Here is a 16,837-nt window from a genome sequence, read left to right as displayed (position 1 = left end):
TCGTCTGATAAAAATACCATCAATTTAAATATAATTGTAAAAATAATTGTAAGCGTATCATTATATAAAAATGAACTTTCAAGATATGGATGAAAGATTTAAAAATTAGTAGGCAACTTCGTTAGTAAGGCACAGCTAAAGCGACGTCGCTTTTTAGTGAGGACAGTGCATCACAATTTACTTTTATATTAGAGGGGAAGGAGGAAGTTAAGGAGGGACGGAGCAAAGGAGCGGCAGAGATGTCTCTGGTAGACTACGGTTCTTCATCAGACGACGACGTTTCGGAGGCCGAAGAAGAAGAACCCCGAGACGAACCAGAACAAGGTCCAAAGGACATTCCGCATCGTCCTGTTCTTCCTCAGAACTGGTAATTTCTCATTTTTTCAGAATTGTACAAAAGCTCTAATTAAATTTATAATATTTAGTTCGTAAAACTTTTTCTCGTTTTATTTTAGGGTTTTATACCTCCAAATTTTCCCCACTGAGTTGTTTCTCGGTTTCATGCAATTGGTTGTCTTAAGTTTTATTGTTTGATTTACTAATCTGTAGCAATCTTCACTTAGAAGGCAAGGCTTTTTCTTTTTTCGGCTGTTGTGGTCTGTCTGTTGAGAATCTTTTTTTATAGGTTTGTTTGTTTGGGAGAAAATGTAAGAGAAGGAATGCAAAATCTTGAAATCTTTCTTCTTCTTTTTTGGGTTCCTCGCCATTTGTTGGACCTTCTATTGGAGTATTCACTTTTGATCGAGTCCTGATAGAGTAGTAGCAACAAATGCGAGTGTTTGATATGGCATTGATATTGTTGGGTTCCAATCTGTTTGCATTTCCATACTCATCCCATTGCCTGCATCACAATCCCTGGATTTTTAAATTTTTTAAACAAACGGGTTCCAATTTAATTGTTTTATTGTGTTCTGTGGTTTAACGACTTCCAATAATTTCTCTGCATCTAGGATATCAGAAACACCATCGAATCAGCAGGCAGACAGTAGTGCTGCGCACTCATCAGAGCCTTCTATTGAGAGACTTCCTGATGCTTCCCTTCTCTTGAACTCGCCTACGATTGCATCTGGTCTGATGAGTAGTAGTGATCACTCCTCTCGAGTTGCTGCCGCTATGGCTGAAAATGCATCACGCAAGAGAGACTCGAATGATTCAACTTTGGCTTCCTCTCTTCCCCGAAGCAAGGTTCCTAGAGGGACCTTGCGCCATTCCAGGAGTGTTCCAGATACTGTTGGTGGCGTGCTAGTCCCACCCCAGCTTAGTGGAAGGTCAGCTGTAATGTCTTGAAATATTCATCACTGACCTTGCACCATATTGGTTTCTTTCTTTTTGATGCTCTATTGAATGAATTCTAATATTAACATGGGTAGTCTGATAGTAATTTTTCTTGTTGGAGTAACTCTTTACCTAAACCTGCCAAAACTCTTGAAAAATAATGCATTATTTTAATCCAGACCAGGGGTATAGCCACGATGAGTTTTCCCCAGTCATCAAACCCTTTTGTTTAGCTTGTGGTTCTTTTTTTGGTCTGGATTAGCTTGTGGTTCTAAAATCACAAGATTACTTCTTAAAATCAGGAAGATTGGAGAAAGTGAAGTTGTCCCATTAAATGATGTAAGGCTAGCTGGTTTCTGATAATATTCTCCTCTCCTAAATGGCATCCCTCTTTCTGAACAGTAGGATTTGGAACCATGGTGTTCACCACACTGTGGTGGCTGTGATTGCAATTGTTCAAAAAATAGCATTTCATTGATATTAGATTGGAGGCAGCCAGTAGCAACTTCCAGTCCAATCAAGCATGTGGATCATTCCATAATACAACCATCTATTGAACTGGCATCAGTTCTACTGAGGTAATGTCTGGCACAAGCTCTAGGAGTAAATAACCAAAGCATGTGCTCCCCTGTATGGTAGCCAATCCTTTACTAATACAAAACCTGGCTCCAATTCTTAGTAGAAGCAGTTGACAATAGTTTTTCCACCTTCCCCACCCTTTCACTCGGTTAGACCGGATTCTTTTTCTTTCTTTTTTTTCGATGTCAGGGAACCTCTCCAAGGCAGGGGGCCCTTTGGACTCACCCTTGCAGAGTAACCCCTGGTCCCGTGCACCACACCCTTGGAAGTTTCCCTACACGGAACTGGTTAATTAGACCGGATTCTTAGTAAGCATAACAAGGAGATAATCAACAAGTCCTTAAATTTTGATGGGCTTTATTATTTCATGGATGGTGGTAGAATCTAAAAGGAGGTTGACTTGCTTCATCACATAGATATAATTGAGTCATAATTTTTTTTGGTAAGTCTCTTGAATCATGATGAAATTACCGAAAGTAAGAGAGATTAATGTTATTTTAAATTATTTATTTATGTATACTCTGTTTGAATGTGATGTAGATACGTGCTTTAGAGTAGTGTACGGACTTTGAGAGTTTGTCTTTTTTTCTTTTTTTTTTAATTCAAAAGGAATAATATCCAGAAAGTTTAATTGTGATGTTTACTCTTTGGCCTGATGGTTACAGGGTTTAATAGGCATGTGATGTAATTATCAAAAAATAAAATTAGATCAAGGATTCTGTTTTATTGTATAGCATCAAGGGCCCGGAAATCAGTATTCAATGGATTTACTACTTTTGCAATAATCTTTTATGGTGTAGCTTAAAGTAGGCCATTGTTTAATTCAAATTGAGAAAAATAAATTGCTTATGATAATTGATTTTGATTTTTTTCAGGAGCAACGTTGTCACAGAAGATATAGGAAAGCTTTTTGTCAGAAAGCATGCTGAGCCCTCATCTCAGTAGGAGGATCTTCAAATCGGTGGTAGTTGACACTGTTGTAGGGATAATGTCACTCTTCAAACATATGGTTTTCTTGAAGATTTTGCATTTCTAGAATGTAATACTCCTTAAAATTGTGTTTATACCCTAGGTTGTCATAAGCTCTTACTGAATGAACTGTGTTGCAGATAGTTCTTATGGCGTCAACTAATTGTTAAGCCATTTTTAGCCCATGGGTAGAATTTTTTTTTTTTTTTTGACGCCCCTGCCCCATAAAAGATGGACAAATCTAGAGGCATTGAGTGAACTGCCGCAAACAGTCTCTTTCTTTTTCCCCAAAAGAAATTAGCCGAAGTCTCTCTTCTTCTTCTGTTTTTATTTTTGCTCTTGGGTCCATAAGAAGCATTTTGCCATTCTAGAAACCTAGCACTCAAATGATCTCTTTAGGCTCAGGACCCGAATATAGATATAGAACTCCTGATGAATTGAATTGGTATACCGTTCACTTCTTTGAAAGAATAAAAAAAACCGCAATCTGCCAAAAGTTAAAAACAAAGTTGCAAATCAACCCTGTAGTTTCCCACTCCAAATTACATTTCAAGCCGGACACTTTTACTTTTTCAAGGAATCTGAGCTGCATATACAACTTAGGCATCATCATGTATTATCTTATGAAGCTCCCTTATTAAGGAATATCTGTATATAGTCACAAACATTTGATTTTTCATGCCAGTTCTGGACCGGTAGGAAGTGGTTCATAGCCATCATGATGCTGAGCTTTATGCTTGCTTGTTCCCACTGGAATGTTCTTTGTGATGACAGCGACAATTAAACTTGCAGCTCCGATTAAGATGCTGGCTAACCACAATTCCCAGCTTAGTGGCACTGTATCGGCAAAAGTGCCCAAAAACTCGACTATTATGATTTGAAAAGCTACCGTAGAAACCATCACAATCAAGAAAACCCAACTATCAAATATGCCTCGGAAAACATTAGTCTTCTCCATGTCTCGGCTGTTTATCTCGTTGAATACCTAATATATATATATATAATCAAAATGAAAGAACACGAGTCAACGTTTGATTAGAGAACACGTTGTCTGAGTTCAAAGGCTCCTCCGGCAATAAGAATCCAACATCAAACCGAAAACCTTCCTTTTTTCTTTGAAAAAGAAGAAGATAGTTCGATCCGATGTGAAAACACAGAATGAGCTAAAATGTGATTCATTAGAAAATAAAAACAAACAAAGCTAAGATACCTGACAAAACACAAAGGAGTTGAATATGAATGTGTTGAGAATGGAATTGGCATCTAAGCCAGTGAGCTTCAGGAGGCGCTTCCCATCAAATTTTAGAATCAAAAGGACGCAAATTTGATAGATGCTCTGACAGATAATATTCCTCCACATGATCCTAGTGATGAAGTTTACATTCCTCCCAACTGGGGGTCTCCTCATCAGCGCATCATGTGGAGGTTCTGTAGCCAGGGCCAATGCGCCAAGAGTGTCCATGATCAAGTTTACCCAAAGCATTTGTACGGTTGTAAGAGGAGCAGATCCTGAAAGTTAATTCAAAAGATTATTAGCCATCCGACTGATAAGAAGACCAGCGAATAGTTGAACTTCTAAGAGATAAGCACCATTGATGAACACACCTGAGATACATGCACAGATAAAGTTGAGCATGAGAGCAACAACATTAACCGTTAACTGGAATTGTACAAACTTCTGAATGTTGATATAAACAGAACGACCCCATCTGGCTACGTTAATTATAGTGGTAAAGTTATCATCCATTATGATAACATCTGCACTTTCTTTAGCCACCTGCAACAATCCGATGTAGCAGAAGACTCTTAGCTGACCATTATTATAGCTAGTAACTGGTAAAGAGTGCGTGTACTTTCTTATGATGTCTGGATACTCCAAATGATTAGTGTTCTCTTTGGCTAATTAGATAAATGCTAGATTTAACGAAAAGAAAAATTCAAAATGAAAAGCAGGGGCCATATGCAAAGTGGCCACAGGTGAATTTATCTTTTACTCTTCTATCTAATCAATAAATTGAAATCCAAGATCCTCAAGATCAAACATTAGATAACAGTTTCACTTGCAAGGCAGCCTCTATAAGCAATCAGTAAACATTTCATTGAAAAAAACAACCAAAATAAGGTAACTGATCTAAACAAACTTAAGAAACAATTGCTGCAGATGATATGACATGTCTGTAACGAACCTCTGTTCCTGCAATACCCATAGCAAGTCCAATATCTGCCTCATGCAATGCAGGAGCATCATTGGTCCCATCACCAGTCACAGAGACGACTTCTTTAAATACATTCCTTAACTGGATTACTAGGGTGTGCTTGTCCGAAGGCAGTGATCGAGCCATTACCTACACATATAAATATAAGCAATTTTATAAGCTTCTGCAACTTAGCATTTAAGGAAATTACACTAAGCAATCGTGAAACCTGCAGTTTAGGGATTAATTCCTTCATCTCCTGTGGGCTCTTATTGCGGAAATCTGACCCTTCTATTGCCAGTCCATCTTCTGTCAAGATACCACATTCTTTTGCTATGGCTTTAGCAGTATTAATATTATCACCTGTGACCATCCGCACGGTAATCCCAGCTGCTAAACAAGTCTCAACCGCTTCCTTTACCCCGGGACGGACAGGATCCTTAATTCCAACGACAGCTATTAATGTATATCCATTATCAGGTATACTATCCACGTTGGAAGCGCCTTCTATATCCTTGAAGGCTAAGCATAGAGTTCTTAGAGCTTCACAAGCAAAACCATTTATGACATCTGTGATGCCCTTTTTCTGTTCTTTAGAGAGTTGGGTGGTTTCCCCATCAGCTTTGACAATCTTGTCACACGTTTCTAAGATTATTTCTGATGCACCTTTGCAGAATGCTCGAAATCCGCCACCGTCAGGAAGAGCCACAAGCACAGACATCTTCTTTTTGACTGAATTGAAAGGTTCAACCCTCACTATCTTGTAATCCTCGCGAAACGTATTTATATCGCCTCCCAGAAGCAAGCCAAATTCTATTAGTGCCGTCTCTGTTGGAGAACCTATGATATTTTTCTTTGAGTCTTTCCCTTTGACTATTTCCGAGCTAGTATTCTGAAATATTGACTGCAGAAGGAGGTTAAAAACTCTCTCAGATATTGAGGTCTTCAGCGCATCCTCATTGTCTCTACTATTTATTTCGACAGATTTTTCGCATATCCATATTTTATTCACCACCATATGATTGGTTGTCAATGTTCCAGTTTTGTCTGTGCAAATACAGCTAGCAGAACCCATTGTCTCACACGCAGAGAGATGCCTCACAAGTGCCTTATCACTCATGAGTTTTTTCATTGCAAAGGCAAGACTTAGTGTCACTGCAAGAGGTAATCCCTCAGGAACTGCAACAACTAGTATAGTCACTGAAATAGCAAAGTAATTTAGAAGTTTGAGTGCATCACTGGCAGACCAGTCTGTGATCTTATTGTGTAGTGATTTTTCCACTAAAAATCTTGAGGTCAAAACTAAAAAGGTCAGCACTGCAACAGCAAGACCTATCTTTCCAATAATGGTTGCTACTCCATTAAGCTTTACCTGAAGTGGTGTCTCATCTTCTCCCCCTTCACTCAGAGTAACCATCAATCTTCCCCATTCAGTCCTCATACCAACTGATGTCACTAACATTTTACCAGACCCATCTTGAACCTTGGTGCCTGACAGAAGCAAAGGCCTCTCTTGGTGGACATTTACGGGCTCACTCTCACCTGTCAAACTCGATTCATCGATCGATAAGCTGTAGCCAGAGATGAACACACCATCGGCGGGAACTTGATCTCCAATGGATAGATGAACAACATCTCCAACCACTAAATCATAGATGGAGACCTTCTGCCTGCATCCATCTCTGGTGACTTGAACAATTATGTTTTTCTTCTCCTTATCCAGATCCTTAAATTGCAAAGATTGATTGTAGTCACTGACTGCTGTTACTATAACTACTAGGAATATGCAGAGTATTATTCCTAGCCCGTCGTACATACCCTTTGGCCACCCTTCGGTTGCAGTGCCAACACCTATAGAAATGGCAGCACAAATAATGAGGATAACTAGAGTAAAGTCTTGTAAGGCTTCCCACACGAACATCCAAAAACTTCTAGAAGGTTTCTCCACATATCTGTTTAAACCATAGATGTTTTGCCTGACAGATACGTCACTGGAAACAACACCATGATCCAAAGACACAGAAAGTTCTCTTGCTAATCCCTGAACTCCTCCATGATGCTCCAAATCCTTGGTATCATGGGATCCAACGATGGATGCTAGTTTATCAGGTTCAATCCCAAAACCAGCATCCCTAACCTCTTTGGACAGCTTGTAATGAGATTCCTTCCCAGCTGCATATATGAGGATGAGGATGAAAATATGTCATTTGAGAAAATGAGAGAATTTTGGATGACTCAGAAATTAAGCTTTCGATTACGTACGTGTATCATCGACAATGCCTCCAAAGAACTGCAATGCTGCTTTATTCACGTATATTGCTATTCGTACTTTTTCCTGGCAACAAGTAGCAAGAGCGTAATGATCAGTGCAAATCAAGGCTATAGCAAATCAACGAAAATCATACGTACAGCCCATAGGATTACGTACGCTGAAAAACTTAAGCTATATGATGCACAGTTCAGAATATGTTCGAAACTGTCAGAATAACCCTGATCTTATCGTGCAGGTCTTATAATGAGCTGGTTTTTTACGTTATTTACCACGTTAAGAACAGTACCACTGAAGAAACAGAAAATTGACTGAAAGCACACAAGCAAGATTAATGACTGAAAATTCAGAAATAATATATCCTAGCTACTCTGTAGTACTACTTTCCTCATATTCCTGGGATTTAGAATAAACAGTAAAAACCCCTCTCTCAAGTTTCAAGTTTGTGATTAATTAACAAAATTCCCCAAGTATTTGAGCAAACGTAAATGTACTAATTGACTAATTAAGGATCGTGTTTCATGAGCTTTGAATGATCCCAGTCAATCTCTGTAAAGTAAATCATCATATATTAGCCAAGGAATTGGAGAAATTGGGTTCGTGGTAGGTACTCAGGAAAGGAAGATTTCTCAGTAATGTTATAGACGAACTAGTCGTAGTTAAAATTATCAAAGCAAAGAAGAAAATGGAAACCAATACTGAAAAAGTATGTGGGGGCCCAACACTACTTAATTATTGCAACTGCAAATTAAGACTTTGAACAAGACATCTTGGTCATCACTTGCTTGTTCCATTTCATAAGTTAATTTCAAATACCAAATTTTAGAACTTTGAATGTGTGTCGTGTGTTTGTGTGATAGTTCATCATTAAAAATTAGTGCCTGCCCGTGACCAATTCTTCCCGGCCAACTGATGTATGTGATGACTTCATTAGGCAAGTTCTATGCACTAGCTTATAAATTATCAAATAAAGAACCGAAAAATCAAAACGTGACAACATTAAAAAAAAAAGACATCAATTATGAATGATGTTAAGTGTGTATATATATAGTGTGTGTGTATCAGTGGGCACCAAATCATTGATAAAGCAGGGAAAATATAAAACACATGAGAAGATTGTGAAATTGTTTCTTAGAGAAAATGAATTCTTCGTATCACATTACTGTACAGATTGGGCAAATATATAGATATTTACATAATAGAATTGTTTGTAAAGACTAGTCTTATTGTGACACGTAGTCCTACTATTTATTCTTTATGTTACAAGGATTGTTCTCAAATATTCTAGATGATTCTTGATGCTCTGTTTGTGCTATTACTGGTGCCTTAATATCCCCCCTCGATTCGAGCGGGACTGAGATAAGGTTGAGACTAGATCGAAGAAGAGAGAAGCGGGCAGTAGACAAAGGTTTGGTGAGTATGTCTGCTACTTGATCTTTGCTGGAGACAAAGGCGACATGTAAGGATTTGGCAGCAACTCTTTCACGTACAAAGTGATAGTCGAGTTCGACATGCTTTGTTCTTGAGTGTAAAACCGGATGCATGGAGAGATAAGTTGCTCCTATGTTGTCGCACCAAAGAGTGGGAGGCTCCGATAGACCAATACCAAGTTCTTTCAGAAGTGACTACAACCAAAGAATCTCACAAGTAGTATTAGCTACGGATTTGTACTCAACTTCTGTAGAAGATCGAGCTATGGTAGGCTGTTTTTTTGAATCCCATGAAACTAAATGGTTTCCAAAATAAATACAGAAACTTCCAGCGGATCACCTATCATTTGAGCAACCAGCCTAGTCAGCATCAGAGTAGGCTGTCAATTTTGTAGAAGATGAGGAAGACAAAAAAAGACCAAGATCACGAGTTGAATTAAGATAACGCAGAATGCGTTTTACAGCCGTCCAGTGTGGAAGACGTGGATTATGCATATATTGACAAACACGATTTACAGCAAAGGAAATGTCAGGACGAGTGAACGCAAGATATTGCAAGCTTCCAACGACACTACGATACCATTTTGGATCCTCATAAGTGCATCCATCTAAGGTTGTGAGTTTATTAGAACAGGACATGGGAGTCGTTATTGCCTTAGAGGTGTGCATGTTGGTACGTTTAAGTAAATCAATGATATACTTAGTTTGAGACAAAAATAAACTAGAATGGGTCCGTTTAGCTTCAATACCAAGGAAGTAATGTAGTAACCCGAGATCTTTGACAGGAAAATATGTGCTGAGTGCAGAGATAAATTGAGCAATTAATTGAGAACTAGAACCAGTGACCAAGATGTCATCAACATATATTAAAAGATATATCCAATCAGAACCATTTTGTAAAATAAACAAAGAGGAATCAGCACGAGAGCTACGAAAACCAAGAGTAAGTAATCTATCACTAAGTTTTGCAAACCAGGCTCTTGGAGCCTGTTTTAAACCATAGATAGATTTATTTAACTTACAGACATGAAGAGGAAAATCAGGATTCACGAACCCAGGGGTTGTTTCATGTAGACTGTTTCTGCAAGGTCACCGTGAAGAAACGCATTTTGTATGTCGAGTTGATGCAGAGCCCAGTTAGAGGAAATAGCAACAGATAGGATAAGACGTATAGTGGTTGGTTTAACAACTAGACTAAATGTCTCAGAATAATCTAGTCCATGCTACTGATGAAACCCTTGAGCCACAAGACAGGCTTTACGCCTCTCAATGGTTCCATCAGCATGCCGTTTTGTTTTTAAAATCCACTTTGAGCCAAGAATATTATAAGTAGAAGAGAAAGGTACCAAGGTCCATGTCTGATTTTGAAGGAGCGCATCAAGTTCGGAAGTCATAGCAGATCGCCATTCTTGATGCTTAGAAGCTTCGGTATATGAGGATGGTTCTTCTAGAACCGAAGTAGGAGATTGAGTTAGAGAGGCTGAAGGTTTTGAAGATGGCCAAGGAATGGTGCCATTTGTTCGTTGACGAGGATGGAGGGACTGTGTTTGAGATCGGGTAACCATAGGATGCCGAGGAGGACAAGAAATGGATTCTGAGACGGTAGAGGAAGGTAAAGTGTCAGTCATTTGTAGATGTGAAGAGGAAGAACTGTCTGGAGATGGTGACTGAGGTATGAAGTCCTCAGTTTGTGAGGGAAGCTCGAGAGAGGGTGGGTGAGATTGAGGAACTCGAAGTTGGTTAATGGGAGGTGATGATGGCGACGAGGTGGAGCCATCGGTGAGCTGAGGAAGAGCAATAGATTTTGACTGAGAAGAAGACTCAGATCCTGGAGTGAGGGTGTGGGTGGTGGCTGGGTTAGATGTTGAAGAAGAAGAGGCTGTCGAGAAACCCTGGGAGTCATTTGGTGAAGATGAGTAATCTGAAGGATTACTTGATGACGTGGTATGGATCGGGTTATAAAGTGTAGTTGGGCTTAGAGAGGTATCGGGTGAATATGTGAGAGGAGCTGGGCTTGCCGTAGGAGTGGGCCTTTTTGAGAAAGGAAAAATATTTTCATTGAACTGGACATCTCTAGAAATGAAAGTGCGGCCCATTTCTGTGTGAAGACAGATATATCCCTTGTGATCTGGCCTATATCCCATGAACACACATTCTTTAGACCGATAATCCATTTTATGAGAGTTAAAGGATCAGAGATTGGGCCAGCAGGCACACCCAAACACCTTGAGGAAGGTGTAGTCCGAATGTTGGCCCATTAGAGTATAAAAAGGAGAAGTATTTTGCAAAATAGGTGTAGGGAGACGATTGATTAGATAAGTGGCAGTTTGAAAGGCCTCGGCCCAATATTTGTGTGGGACAGAGGCATGAGAGAGTAAGGATAGACCCGTCTCGACAATATGACGATGACGACATTCGACACTCCCATTTTATTGATGGGAGTATGGGCATGTAATACGATGAGAAATACCCAATGTGCGAAAAATAGCTTGAAGGGGTCAAAATTCACCCCCCCCATCGGTTTGAACCGAAGTAATGCTAGAAGAGAATTGATTTTTAACAAAGGTAATAAAAGCAGGAACAATTGTTAGAAACATTTGATTTTAATTGCATGGGAAAATACCATATGAATTTGGAATAGTCATCTATGATTGAAAGAAAATAACGAGCTCCCTTCGTTGACAGTGTAGACGAGGGACCCCAAACATCAAAAAACAATAATTGAAAAGGATAGGTAGAACGGCTAGGAGAGGGAGGATGAGGTAGAGCATGTGCTTTGGCCGAGGTACAGGCTGAGCAAGGTTGAAGAGAGGTTGATGTGTTGAGAGGTAGACTGTGTTGACGAAGAATGAAGGACGTTGTGCATGAGCTTGGATGACCCAGCCTGGAGTGCCAGAGCTGAGTTGAAGTGCGACATCCCATATGTGCTTGAGGAGTTGAAATAGAGGAGGAAAAGGTGAGCTCTGCACCTATCCGTAGCACATACAAACCGTCTTCAACATGGCCCTGAAGAAGTACCGCCCGGGTGCATGAATCCTTCACATAGAAAACAGAGGAGTGAAATTCAAAATAGACTTTATTGTCTTTATAGAACTGAAGAATTGAGAGTAGATTTCGGGAAATCATAGGAACATGTAACAAATTATTTAAGAGAAATTTTCCAGAAGAAGAAAAAAATTGAGCCGAGCCTATGCTTTGAATTGGTAGATTCAAACCATCTCCGATGCTCACTGTGTTGGTGCCTTGATAAGTTGACGCATCCATATTAAGGTTCTGAAAATCTGAGGTGAAGTGATGGGATGCTGCCGAGTCTGGAAACTAGATAGTATTTTGTGGTGAATTAGGTTGTATGGCTGTGTAGTTTGCAGTGAAAGAGTGAGGAGGAGGGGATAGATATCCATGGTCAAACCTGTAATGACAGGTGACAGCTGTGTGCCCTCCTTTTTGACATACTTGACAAATGGATTTATTATAGAAGGGGAAATATTGGGTCGAGGGCTGGAAAGGATTCCTCTACCATTATGACGAGCACGACCACGACCTCTAGAAGCATTGGTGCTACCTCGATTGAAAGAATTACTTGGTGAGTTTTTAATGGTAGTATTAGCTGTAATAGATGTGCCAGAGAGTAGAAATTGAGTCTAATGAGTGAGTCGAGACTTATGATTTAAGAGATAACTATAGATTTGATGTGGAGATAAAGCATCTGCTCTAGTGGTGAGGGAAGTGACTAGACTCTCGTAATCTGTACCAAGTCCGGCCAGGAGGTAGATGGCGAGCTCGGAATCGTCTAGAGGACGTCCCGCAGCTACTAGAGTAGAAGCAAGAGATTTGACTTTATTATAATAGTCAGTCACGGAATCTACTCCTTTCTTGATGGTGGCTTATTGAAACTTAGTATGAATGAGGTGAGCAGATGATTTGGCAGCAAAAATGTTTTGCAAGGTTGTCCATACCTCACATGAGGTAGAACAATCAAGAACTTGTGCCAGAACAGAGTTGGACAGCGAGGAATTAATAGTAGACATTATCAACTAATCCTGAAGACGCCATTGTTTATGAGCCGGATTTGGTTTATCATTGAGTGTTGCTGGAGGTTGTGGAAGTGAGCCATCAACATATGGAAAAAGTTGATGACCTTCCAAAAATGGCACAATTTGAGATTTCCATAACAGAAAGTTCTCAGTCGTAAGTTTGATATTGATGAAGTGAGAAGCGGTATTGAGAATGGAAGGATTGAGAGATGGTTCGTTTTCAGTAGCGGAAGCCATCGAAAAAAAAAAAAAAAAACTTAGACGTGAGTCCTAAGGCTCATGATACCATGATAAAGCAGGGAAAATATAAAGCACACGAGAAGATTGTGAAATTGTTTCTTAGAGAAAATGAATTTTCGTATCACATCACTGTACAGATTGGGCATATATATAGATATTTACATAACAGAATTGTTTGTAAAGACTAGTCTTATTGTGACACGTAGTCCTACTATTTATTCTTTCTGTTACAAGGATTGTTCTCAAATATTCTAGATGATTCTTGATGCTCTGTTTGTGATATTGCTGGTGCCTTAATAATCATGATCCTGAAATTAAACTATATATAATTAACAATCGTATTACCCGCTTTGTTCAGATCGCGGTTAAGGTTTTTTGAAATGGTTAATCACCCGTGCTGTATCCTATATCTAATTTTCAGAGCATACGGTACTGAGGAAGAAGCCGGTCAACTAGAAAAAGTAAGGATACACAGGCACTTCCTCCATATTTCCGAACTGAAGCATAGCTAAAGGAATGCATTTCCAAATATATACACACACACATTGTGAATCGTTCTATTTTGATAGAAGAAATGCAAGTAATACCTGTATTGAGTATAGAAAGATCGATGATGAAAAATGAAATCTAACAAATATATATGCACGCACATTCTGAAAGTTTTGATGATCAGTAACTATAATATTGACTAATCTTTTAGATGAGTACTAATCTTCATAATTTGAACCTCATTTCAGAAAGATTCAAGTAATTAGACGTAGTTAAACTCGACTAGCACTTCCGATTACTGGTCAAGTTAAGCAAATTTGTAGATCAGTTCCATATCTAGCTAACAAGTACTTACTATATATTACAAAGATTTCTATATTGCAACGAATTAATCATTGAACGCTGCATGTTGTCTAGAAAATTATAAGCAACACGTTTTAAAGTATTGCATAAATATTATAGTGGTTTCAAGACGAAAGTCAAACTTGAACTGCATTAGTAGCATTAGTTGTTGAAGGAAATATCTACAGATACAACTGTCCCTGATTAGGAATAATAATCTGCCAACAACTATGGAAACTTTGACCCTTAGGAGCGGTCAGTGCAACGGTCATCCTTGTATCATGTCCATAATTATAGGCAATTGATTTGCAGTTTATATTTCTTTGTATTTACCTTGTATACAATCAGTATATATAAATGAGAGTCTTGTGACTGGATCGGGCATCCAGACTTGTTTTCATTATATTTCTTACAGTTGTCAAAGTCATACATTCTAGCTAACAGAACTTTGAAGTTTAAACCAAATGAAAAATGAAAAGTTCTAGCAGCCATACTAATGAGAACCAAAGAAAAGGAATAACATGTTTCGGGAAAACTCGTGCAAAAGCCAAATTGAGCAGCCTCTATTGAACAGCTAGCTTGTTTGCCGCGTACGTTGTTAGTAATGGCCCACGCCGCCCACGAGCAACCAATTTTGAAGCATATGAACACGCCTTGCATTAATGAGCGCTCAACATGTACATGTTTAAAATTATTTTAGAATTTGTTAAGATGTATTTTTTTTTGTTCATTATTGTTAGATGAAAAATGATATTTGTAATCTTAAATATGTAAGGCTCTGTATCTTTTTGAAAAATATAAGTAAATTTTTTACAGTAATTATTTTAATGATAAATTCTACTTTTTTTAAAGAAAGTATACAAGGATTTATACACCGTAAAACTGTATCTAGCATAGTCTTGTTAGATAAGAAATTTTGAATAGAAAACTTTTATGAAGTATTTTTTTGTTCTAAGGGTTGTTCAGCAATTACGTGAAACCTTCTAAACCTCTCTCTTTTTTCCTTTTGGCAATCACCTTTTTCACTCGTACGTACACGAACATAACTCTTTTTTCTTTGGTCGGTTATCAATGATTTGACTATTCCATAAAATATGATTCCCCTGTTCAAAGCAAACCAGGTTCGTTCAGACTTCAGTCGACATCGCTGTTTGTTTGAAGAATGGTCAAAAGTCTCTCTCTCCAGCTAGGCTCCCAGCGTCCCGCTGGGATTAGTTCATGAAGATTTGCAAAGAAAAATTAAAAGCTAAGACCCAAAACTGTATACGTACCAGTCCTAAGACCCAAAAGAACTACCCCATCAATTTCAACTGTTACATTCAATATTAGATCAAAATAATATGTTCGGAACGTAAGCAAACTATCACACGATGCAGAACTCAAATCCCTGCATTGTCCCCGCTCATGATCTAAGACTAATTCAAGCATTTACCCATGATTAAGACTAATTCAAGCATTAAAAAAGCAGCATAAACAATCAGAGTATTATAGACTTTTCTTTCATTTTCATTAACTTTTTTCTCAGCAACCAAACGGATGATACGTACGTAACATATAACAAGCGATATCTTTCGTGATCTAAAACAGATCGTTTTTTTTTTTTTTAATCAGAAATATGAGTAATACTAAACGAAGCTCAAACAAAATGATTCATGTGTTTCGACCAGTGCTTTTCTTTTATCAGATATAGGAGAGAAAAGAGAAATTGAAAACCTGGAGTTTCCTACGCTTTCTTTCTGCTTCGTCGCGCTTTGCAAGATCGGCGACCAAGCGGAACCTGCGGCGAGGATTCTTAACCATGGAGACTGCCGATCTCCATCTTCTAAGGGCTTCACTGGACGGCCTCTTTGATTCCAAGACGAAGTTCTGTCTCAGATACTTTTCCATTTTTTATAATTTTCAAACGTATGATAGCTTATTAATATTCTCTGTTTCGCTACGTACAATCTGATCGGAACGAAGCTGGCAAAGCAAAAATATAGTAGAAGTCGGGTTAGTTTATGCAAAGAAAGATTCAAACTCCACCGTGAATGGCGGGAACGAGCAAGATGGAAGAGAGAGAGATAGAGAGAGACAACGGTTTGTGACGATGGATATATATATCTATACGCATATAAGACTGAAAAATGCTGGGTTTCTGATATGGACTGGTCCTTTTTTCTTATCTTTTGGATTGATCTATTAATGGTGATAATCTTTCCCATCATCTGAAAAGTCTTCTTCATATGAATAGGATTGGTCTCCTTATTGCGTCAACATTGGTAAGTTGTTCTTTGTTTTAATTGTGCTGATGGTACTTGTTGGCGTGTTCTATTTTTATTTTTTTGTAGGTTGAATAATTTTGAAATTTTTTATGCCTTGGTTTTGGGTTTTTATATGTTAACCTCTATGTATTTGACTGTAATCACGGTTTTTTTTTATCAAAAGTGAAGGCTATAAATAAAATTAAAGTACTATCTTTTTTTTTAAAAGAAAAGATAATTATATATTCAACTAAAATATTTCTCTTTCATACATATTTAGTGTACATACTAGTGATAATTAAGTTAAGAAAAATTATATTTTTAAGCCAGAATGTAAAACGCACGTATGTTGACATGATAAAACTTGATTTATAAAAAAAGTTTATAATTTAATTTTTGTACAAGTTAAATATTGTGTGTAAAAAATGTATTCTCTACACCGGCTTATACGTAGAATTAATCTTAAATTAATAATTATTCTAATCAATGTATCTTGTTATTTGTTTTTATCAAACAAAACAAAAATGGTATAGCAACACATAAGGCATTAACAAGACAAATAAATTTATGTATATTTGGATCACTAAAAACGTCACAAATGGGCTCGATGGCAGAATGTTCTTCATTCACCCACTTTAATCGTAAAGGAAAGAGAGGCCTAAAAAGTCCCTAGCTTATAGGCTATAAATCCAAGTTTCATAACATGCTCTTAAATTAAAAGGCCATTCCCATTTATAATTTTCAAAGGAATTGAACATGCTCACGAGGTTGA

At 38.1% G+C, this 16,837-nt stretch overlaps 2 protein-coding genes across 4 annotated transcripts; one reads left to right on the top strand and one right to left on the bottom strand.

Annotated features, from left to right (window-relative positions):
• The first annotated feature begins 197 nt into the window (after positions 1-197).
• Positions 198-3,006, top strand: LOC122292167. The gene is made up of 3 exons (XM_043100400.1): positions 198-367; positions 951-1,268; positions 2,730-3,006. The coding sequence occupies exons 1-3, from the start codon at positions 240-242 to the stop codon at positions 2,797-2,799; spliced, it is 516 nt and encodes a 171-aa protein (XP_042956334.1). The 5' UTR covers positions 198-239; the 3' UTR covers positions 2,800-3,006.
• Positions 3,007-3,238: 232 nt separating this feature from the next.
• On the bottom strand, positions 3,239-15,973 carry LOC122292166 (putative calcium-transporting ATPase 11, plasma membrane-type). 3 transcript variants are annotated; one of them, XM_043100397.1, is made up of 7 exons: positions 15,536-15,973; positions 7,281-7,353; positions 5,248-7,190; positions 5,010-5,168; positions 4,429-4,600; positions 4,034-4,332; positions 3,239-3,808 (listed from the first exon to the last, which is right to left on the bottom strand). In XM_043100397.1, the coding sequence occupies exons 1-7, from the start codon at positions 15,707-15,709 to the stop codon at positions 3,500-3,502; spliced, it is 3,129 nt and encodes a 1,042-aa protein (XP_042956331.1). In that variant the 5' UTR covers positions 15,710-15,973; the 3' UTR covers positions 3,239-3,499. The 3 variants fall into 3 exon arrangements, with proteins under 3 accessions (XP_042956331.1, XP_042956332.1, XP_042956333.1); XM_043100398.1 differs by lacking the exon at positions 15,536-15,973 and adding an exon at positions 11,949-12,942; XM_043100399.1 differs by lacking the exon at positions 15,536-15,973 and adding an exon at positions 9,740-11,753.
• Positions 15,974-16,837: the final 864 nt, after the last annotated feature.

Source organism: Carya illinoinensis, chromosome 13 (assembly GCF_018687715.1).
Source record: "Carya illinoinensis cultivar Pawnee chromosome 13, C.illinoinensisPawnee_v1, whole genome shotgun sequence".
NCBI classification, from domain to species: domain Eukaryota; kingdom Viridiplantae; phylum Streptophyta; class Magnoliopsida; order Fagales; family Juglandaceae; genus Carya; species Carya illinoinensis.
Note: the sequence above shows the minus strand (reverse complement) of the source record. Positions and strands in the feature narration are given on the sequence as shown.

Coding starts and splice junctions, on each gene's coding strand:
- LOC122292167 (XM_043100400.1), top strand. CDS start 240: ATGTCTCTGGTAGACTACGGTTCTTCATCAGACGACGACGTTTCGGAG. Junction 368..950: donor CCTGTTCTTCCTCAGAACTG/GTAATTTCTCAT, acceptor CTCTGCATCTAG/GATATCAGAAACACCATCGA. Junction 1,269..2,729: donor CCACCCCAGCTTAGTGGAAG/GTCAGCTGTAAT, acceptor GATTTTTTTCAG/GAGCAACGTTGTCACAGAAG.
- LOC122292166 (XM_043100397.1), bottom strand. CDS start 15,709: ATGGAAAAGTATCTGAGACAGAACTTCGTCTTGGAATCAAAGAGGCCG. Junction 7,354..15,535: donor GAAAGCGTAGGAAACTCCAG/GTTTTCAATTTC, acceptor ACTTGTTGCCAG/GAAAAAGTACGAATAGCAAT. Junction 3,809..4,033: donor ACTCCTTTGTGTTTTGTCAG/GTATCTTAGCTT, acceptor TATATATATTAG/GTATTCAACGAGATAAACAG.